The sequence below is a fragment of the Notolepis coatsorum genome (genome assembly GCF_963971535.1).
Source record: "Notolepis coatsorum genome assembly, chromosome: 4".
Lineage (NCBI taxonomy): Eukaryota > Metazoa > Chordata > Actinopteri > Aulopiformes > Paralepididae > Notolepis > Notolepis coatsorum.
Genome location: NC_140168.1, coordinates 192,886,804 through 192,895,512, shown reverse-complemented (window position 1 = coordinate 192,895,512; position 8,709 = coordinate 192,886,804). Strand labels below are relative to the sequence as shown.

At 46.0% G+C, this 8,709-nt stretch overlaps 1 protein-coding gene across 1 annotated transcript in view; it reads right to left on the bottom strand.

Annotated features, from left to right (window-relative positions):
- Positions 1-8,709, bottom strand: part of LOC311226366 (calpain-5) — a gene marked incomplete at its 3' end in the record, with an annotated part of 219,655 nt that overhangs the window by 153,615 nt on the left and 57,331 nt on the right. Inside the window, 5 exon segments of the mRNA XM_084311795.1 lie at positions 1,334-1,527; positions 1,663-1,791; positions 1,793-1,856; positions 2,238-2,449; positions 4,696-4,827. Of these exon segments, the coding sequence (XP_084167921.1) occupies positions 1,334-1,527; positions 1,663-1,791; positions 1,793-1,856; positions 2,238-2,449; positions 4,696-4,827 (731 nt within the window).

The following is an 8,709-nucleotide window of genomic DNA, read 5'->3' as shown; positions in this document are numbered from 1 at the left end:
AGTCCTCACCTCCAGTGTGCGAAACATAGCATGGTCTTTGGGTGAGCCAAATAATATTTGTTTGCGCGGGGGGGGGGGGGGGGGGGGGGCTGTTGGAGGATACTGTGATCGCAGACGTTACTGTAGCCTGTAGCCTGTAGGCCTTGTGTATGTATGTATGTGACAAATAAACCTCTTGAATCCTGTCATATATTCAATCAGTTTCAGTAACTACAGAACACATAATACTAGACAACTCACTTGTTGAGGTCCGGCCGTCTGGACGGTCTGGGCTTCCACAGCACATTCCATGATAAAAAAAAGTATCCATTTAGTTAGATAGATGATAGATCATCATCCAACACTGTCTACAGTATCCTATCCTGTGTTCTGATACGACCGCAGGCGCCGGCACGGTCACCGGACGTTGTAATACTAATAATAGTCCCCACCGGAGCAGCACCAGCAGCAGGTGTAATTGTAACGGCGTCGCCTGTAGATGATCCTGCGGCCCGCCTCCTGCTGCTCTGTCAGCTTCACTGTCTTCGTGAAACCAAAATTGGTTAGGCTTACTTGTTTTCTTTTTAGACATTATCCATTCCCGAGTGACCTTATTTACCTGTCAAAACGATCACTGTGTCATCAAGTCACAGCCAAAGGTTACAAAGTGGGTCAAGTTTGATTTGTGCCGTGCGTGCGTGCAGGCTGCAGCGCCGCCGCGCTCCGAATGGTAATTGCAAGAATAGCATGCATGTTGCCATATTACGTGTGAATTAGTGCGCAAATCATTAATCATACATCCAAAATAGCATACGTTTATTATTATACACGATGATGATACAGAAAATTACAGAAAAATGAGAAATGCATGGCAAAAGTAGCATTTATTTTCAGTAATTTAGAGACCCCCCAAAAAATCACAAATCATGTATTCAGGGGAGCTGATGTCTGATCTAGGGGAGCTATAGCGGACCCAGCTCCCCCCGTGGATCGCACCAGGTCAGTGTCCTCACCTCTGACTCCAGGTCAGTGAGCATCAGATATATATATATATATCAGTGTCCTCACCTCTGACTCCGGGTCAGTGTCCTCACCTCTGACTCCGGGTCAGTGTCCTCACCTCTGACTCCGGGTCAGTGTCCTCACCTCTGACTCCGGGTCAGTGTCCTCACCTCTGACTCCGGGTCAGTGTCCTCACCTCTGACTCCGGGTCAGTGTCCTCACCTCTGACTCCAGGTCAGTGTCCTCACCTCTGACTCCAGGTCAGTGTCCTCACCTCTGACTCCGGGTCAGTATCCTCACCTCTGACTCCAGGTCAGTGTCCTCACCTCTGACTCCAGGTCAGTGTCCTCACCTCTGACTCCAGGCTCCTGTCCAGTCGCTGGTGCCCCAGGGGTTCCTCATCCGCACCATGTGGAGTCTGGACGCCGGGCCCTTACCCATCAGCCTCTCTGCCAGCCTCACCTTCCTCACCGCCGTGATCCCGTAGGCGTGGCCCCGCACCAGGCCGCAGTCCAGGACCGACTCCACCGCCTCTCCCTCCGCCGGCTGAGAGAGATGGACAGAGAGACGGTCAGATCTTCTGGGGGCCCCCGACTAGGGTCAGGACGAGTGTTCTGGGATAATAATACGTTTTTAAGTGAGATGTAAAAACCCAGTGAATCTAAAAGACAGGCCCTATACCCGTATGGAGCAGGTGATGAGGGCTTTGCGTCTGTGGGCGTCGGCCAGCGTCTGGAAGAGCGCCCTCCTCTGGTCGCCGTGCTGCGCAAGGGACTCCCGGTCCAGGCTGACAGGCTCCGAGACCCCCCCCGCTGAAGTCGGTCAAGGCCTCGGCTGTGTTGCCCCCCTCCAGGGCCTCGTAGCAACCGTTCAACCTGGGACGGAAGGCAGAGGGGAAAATGGCAAGTTGTTGATTGATTGTTTGATTGATTGATTGATTGATTGACTGATTGATTACAAAACATTATCTAAACTTCCCAGTGTGGTCCCTGGTAGGAGCAGTCGTTATGACGAGCTCGGTAAGGAGCACCTCTGTCAAATCCCAAAAACAGTACTTAAGTATTGTAACAAAGTACAATGTTTTATTGCACAATGTCGTTCTATTGGATTCTATTATGTTATTACTATTGTATTATGCACATCGTTGCGGGCAAGACCACCCACATTTCATTGTATACTCGTATGCCGTGACAAATAAACTCTTGACTTGACTCTTGACTTGAATTACTCAAGTACTTTACACCCCTGGCGCTCACTTGGCATAGGCCTTCTCCAGCAGGGCGCTCCAGAACTCCCGTGGTGTCGCAGAGCGGCAGAACAGCAGCGCTTTGTCCCCGCTCACCGGCAGCCGGTCGTCCACCACCACATCCACCCAGTGGCCCAGACGCCAGAAGCGGAAATGGAAGATTCCGGCATACAGGTCCGGACGCTTGGGGTTCCACTCCTGTTCCGTGTGGTCAGGGATCACCTGGAGGGAGGGAAGGACATTTTAGAGAGGAGAGGTGAGGAAGAGGGAGAGGGAGAGGAGAGGTGAGGAAGAGGGAGAGGGAGAGGGAGAGGGAGAGGGAGAGGGAGAGGGAGAGGGAGAGGAGAGGTGAGGTGAGGTGAGGTGAGGTGAGGTGAGGTGAGGTGAGGTGAGGAGAGGAGAGGAGAGGAGAGGAGAGGAGAGGAGAGGAGAGGAGAGGAGAGGAGAGGTGAGGGAGAGGGAGAGGAGAGGGAGAGGAGAGGGAGAGGAGAGGAGAGGAGAGGAGAGGAGAGGAGAGGAGAGGAGAGGAGAGGAGAGAGAGGAGAGGAGAGGAGAGGAGAGGAGAGGAGAGGAGAGGAGAGGAGAGGAGAGAGAGAGAGGAGAGGAGAGGAGAGGAGGAAGAGGGAGAGGGAGATGAAGAGGGAGAGGAGAGGAGAGGAGAGGAGAGGAGAGGAGAGGAAGGAGAGGAGAGGAGAGGAGAGGAGAGGAGAGGAGAGGAGAGGAGAGGAGAGAGGAGAGGAGAGGAGTGGTGAGGTGAGAAGAGAAGAGAGGAGGGAGAGGAGAGGAGAGGTGAGGTGAGGAGAGGTGAGGAGAGGAGAGGTGAGGTGAGGAGAGGAGAGGAGAGGAGAGATGAGGAGAGGTGAGGAGAGGGAGTGGAGAGGTGAGGTGAGGAGAGGAGACGTGAGGAGAGGGAGAAGAGAGGAGAGGAGAAGAGAAGAAGAGGGGAGGAGAGGAATAGGAGAGGAGAGGAGAGGAGAGGAGAGGAGAGGAGAGGAGAGGAGAGGAGAGGAGAGGAGAGGAGAGGAGAGGAGAGGGGAGGGGGGACAGGAGAGGTGAGCAGAGGAGAGGATGAAGGCTTGAAGAGGGGAAGGAAGGAAGGAAGGAAGGAAGGAAGGAAGGAAGGAAGGAAGGAAGGAAGGAAGGAAGGAAGGAAGGAAGGAAGGAAGGAAGGAAGGAAGGAAGGAAGGAAGGAAGGAAGGAAGGAAGGAAGGAAGGAAGGAAGGAAGGGAAGGAAGGAAGGAAGGAAGGAAGGAAGGAAGGAAGGAAGGAAGGAAGGAAGGAAGGAAGGAAGGAAGGAAGGAAGGAAGGAAGGAAGGAAGGAAGGAAGGAAGGAAGGAAGGAAGGAAGGAAGGAAGGAAGGAAGGAAGGAAGGAAGGAAGGAAGGAAGGGCAGATCACATGTCTAGCCTATAATGCCCTGTGACCCTGCAAACATTCTGTACATTTTAAACATGTTCCTGGCAGAAGGAAACGTGAAACCTCTCCCACAGTAGAACCACACAAACTACACCCAGACCAGTGAGATGGCCTTGTATCCCCCATTACACACACACACACACACACACACACACACACACACACACACACACACACACACACACACACACACACACACACACACACACACACACACACACACACACACACACACAGACACACACACACACACACACACACACACACACACACACACACACACACACACACACACACACACACACACACACACACACACACACACACACACACACACACACACACACACACACACACACAGACAGACAGACAGACGACAGACCGACGGACAGACGTCAGACAGACAGACAGACAGACAGACAGACAGACAGACAGACAGACAGACAGACAGACAGACAGACAGACAGACAGACAGACAGACAGACAGACAGACAGACAGACAGACAGACAGACAGACAGACAGACAGACAGACACATACTTACTGTACATGGACGTACACACACATACACACACACACAGACAGACAGACGACAGACGACAGACGACAGACAGACAGACAGACAGACAGACAGACAGACAGACAGACAGACAGACAGACAGACAGACAGACAGACAGACAGACAGACAGACAGACAGACAGACAGACAGACAGACAGACAGACAGACAGACAGACAGACAGACAGACAGACACATACTTACTGTACATGGACGTACACATACACACACACACACAGACAGACAGACAGACAGACGACAGACGACAGACGACAGACGACAGACAGACAGACAGACAGACAGACAGACAGACAGACAGACAGACAGACAGACAGACAGACAGACAGACAGACAGACAGACAGACAGACACATACTTACTGTACATGGACATACACATACACACACACACACACTTACATGAAAGTACACACACATACTTACATGAAAGTACACACACACACTTACATGGACGTACACACACACACGCACACAAACCTTCTTCCACAGCGAGGGCTCAGACGCCAGACAGGAAATGGCCGCTACCATCCAACAATTTCCCAGACTGCCCTGGTGCAGGTCCCGCGTGCTGATGCCATCCACAAACAGACGAGGGTCCCTACATAACTCCTGGAGGGGAGAGAGAAGGAGATAATTATTGTTGTCATTGTCCAGAGTAGGCACAATCAGCTGCAATGTGCAGTTAGCTTCCTTACACTAACAACGACTAACAGCCAACTCCGCCTGCCGTCAGCTCTGTGTATCATCAGGGCCCAGCAGCTGTTGGTAATGAAGACCTGATGGTTGAAACATGTGGCTTTTGCTGTTGTTTCTTCCCTGTTCATTGAGTCATTCCACTGAGTCATTTTCTTTATCTTCTAACCCAAGTCTTTTCTTTTATGTGATGATTACACAGCGCTGTTAACACTTTCAGAGCCACCAGAGGGTGTCGTACTTACCTGGCTGAATGCCAGCACCCACTTCAATGATAGCGTTGTGAATGCATAATCTCTGTTTTAAAGTATGGCTATGTGTCTAATCTGCCCGTCGCTTATCAATGACTTGTTTGCAGTTAACATTGTCGAAACGGATTGCTTTTTAATGGCTTCATTTCCGTTTTATAGCATTTTGAAAAGCCCTAGTTTTTCAGGAAAATATAAAGATTCCGTGATAAACGACATTTACTGGAATATTCTGGCATACACAAAAACGTTGTCATTTTTCGGCCTATTTATGAATCGTTTTCAAATAAACGCTAGATTATCGATAGTATATGTGTACTTATGCACGCTATAGAAGCGGGCTGAAATATAGATTCTCTAATTTCCTGATCAGCGGCACACACGCACACACACACACACACACACACACACACACACACACACATACACACACATTGTTGATATATCTGTGAAAAAAGCTCTGATTATCCCAAGACTGGTAAAATAGATTCCTTACCTCAGATCAGATGTTATCCAAAAATATTGGGTCTCATTCCCGAAAATGTTTCAAAGATATATTCTGGAAGACTTATCTTGGAACCACTGAGACATAATCTATGACAAGTACACTCTGAGTCCTGAACGTGCTGGTAATATGTCTTAAGTGGCTGAAAAGGTCGCACAAATTATATTATCTGATATCTGCTTGGAGAATGGCATTCTGTCTTAAACTCAAAAGCGTGTTTCCGTTCAGCTCATTTGCATACAAAACAACGCCTCCATAGCTCCTTATAAGGCAACTGGTGACGCAGCTGTGTGAAATGGAATGACGGAAGTGCTTTGCAAGTCTTGCGAGCCGCGTGATTACGAAACCTAGCGTCAGTCAGTGCCAATCAGAGAGTGTCTCCGAGAAATGCGGCTAGGTTTCGTAATCACGCTTGCGCCCATCAAAACTAGATTAGATTAATGTATTGGCATCATATACAGCTCGCGGTACACACCTGCCGCACCGCGCGCGCACACACACACACACACGCGCGCGCAGTACTGTATATGAATGAATGAATGACATATAATATATATAGCCTACGGCGGGTGTAATGAATGAATGCAGTATGGCTTATTATTCCATAATTAAGCCTATAGGCTACTGTTCATTCGTAGGCGCACACAAGACTTGTTATGGAATATGAATGCAGTCTATTTCCACCGATTAGCTTTAGTTCTTATTTATTTATCCACTGTCATTTCAGTGTTGGTGTATAGGCTATATAGTGTATTTCAATATAAGTTTAATTGATTAATGATATATTCAAAGGAATGCAGGTTTATAGCTATATCAACCCCCTCCAATGTACAGTAAATGACCAAGTATGGTTTTGTCAATATTCCAATGTACAGTTTTGCTTGTACAGTGTAAGTCTATCCCCCACCCACCCCTCCTACCCAACCTCCTCCAACAGTTTCTACGTCAAATGTACTCTCTTTTCTGGACTCTTTTTGTATCACAAACAGTACTGTATTTACAAATCTGGTATGTCATAAATGTATAGATGTAGCAGTACTGTCTATCTGTGTTGTGTGTGTCATATATGTTATGATGAATTGAAAATGGGGGACCCTGATGTAAACAAGACGAAATTCTTTCTCTGGTCTGCATCCCCTTATGTAATTGAGCTGTACTTACTGTACCCATTCTGCAATCTGTTAATAAAGTTTTCAATCAATCAATCAATCAAACAAAGGTCTGTCCCATTGTATACCAATCAATGGGATACATTGCATGTTGACCTGCATTCTTTCAAATGTATATAATTAATCATTAAAACAGATGTGTAACAAATAAGAAATACAAATTCCACAGAAGGCATTAAATTATTATTATTTTCAATCATTTCACAATAATTGCATAATTGTGTTTGAATATCTGAGTAATTAAAGTAATTATACATTTGTCCAAAATAGCTGGTTCAGATATGGTTAAGCAGCTGCCCTGTGATCAGATGAATCCATATTATTAATTTTTCCGACATCAAATGCGTAATTTCTTATCGTACAAATATTGTCATATTTATTTAATTCCAAGGAGGCCTGTAGCGTTGACGTGAAGGAATCACTATGAGAACACAGTCTGTCAAGTTATAATAACATTTTAAATTAGTCAATCAATCATGAGATTTGATCGTGGGCTGAGAGCATATTTAAGTGTGCTCCTCAGCACTCTTAAATCTGCTCTCAGCCACGATCAAATAAGATCTCAGGAAAGTTTGGGGACTCCCACTCCCAGCCCTAATATGTCTTAAATGGGCCGAAATCTGGCTAAGACGAAATATTTTGTCGTAACTTCGTTTGGGAATGAGACCCAGTATTATTCCAATTCCTATTCAAATCGCCATTCCAAATATCTATCGCGTTTATTGATTCAGCGTTGGGTGCTGGAAATACATAATCCACGCTGTTCTGGGGTCGGCGATCAACTTGGGTCTCTTCAGTTGGCTTGACGGAAAAGTAAAATGAGGAAACTGGCCCCCCCCCCCCCCCATCAGTCTAAACCAGGGGTCAGCAACCTTTTTGACATGGAGTGCCTGTTTGAAATATAGTTGTAACTAGTGTGCCTCAACAATATTCCATGCATCGTAATTTTTTTTCTCTCATAATCAGGTATTTTTAATGATAATTTTTACATTATTACATCATTATTGTTATTGTTATTATTAACAATATTATTATGATGGTTGTATCAACCCTAAATCTGAGTTTGGGGGGGGGGAATGCAATGCAGACAAACAGCTGCATACAGTGCAACCATTTCACTCACATTTGCCCATTCATTTTTGGACACATCACACACCATCGGTTTGTGTGCTGTCATAGCTCCACCTACAGGCCTAATGGAGAACACCAGGAGAACACCAGGATGTGAATGGAGGGTGAATGTGAGGTATATCGTGTAAATAAGTTTTGATTGATCGCAAGACTACACTGTAAAAAAAATAATAATAATAAGTTACCAGAACTTAAAAATATTGAGTTCAGTTACTGCGCAATGAGGTTTTCAGTTTTCAATCCATAATAAGTTAACAGAAAAATTACAAGTACACAACCACATTATTTCAACCTAATAAAACTATGTTTATTGTCATTGTTTTAAGAACACAAGTTGACTTGGTAATACTCACATTTTGAGTAAAAAAAAATTGCTTTTAACATGTGCAATGTTCAATGAAATAGAAAAATAAATAATACAATTTGTTGATTAATCCCACTGGTCACAATGGTGACCGTAATAATGTTTTTGTTATAAGGCTCTGCAAATGTTACTGAATGATGTAGCAATGTATTTCCAGCTAAATTGAAATAATAAACAAATAAAGGGTCTCAATTAAATATGTGGTAGTAAAAATAACCTGTGGGAGGATTTCAACAAGATAAATGCGACAACAGTGCAAAATATTTCACTATAATTTTTTATTTTTTTTTTACTGCTGCCCCCTGTGCCTATGCAAATGCCCCTGCGTGCCTATGCAGGCACGCGTGCCTAGGGTTGCCTACCTCTGGTCTAAACTAATGG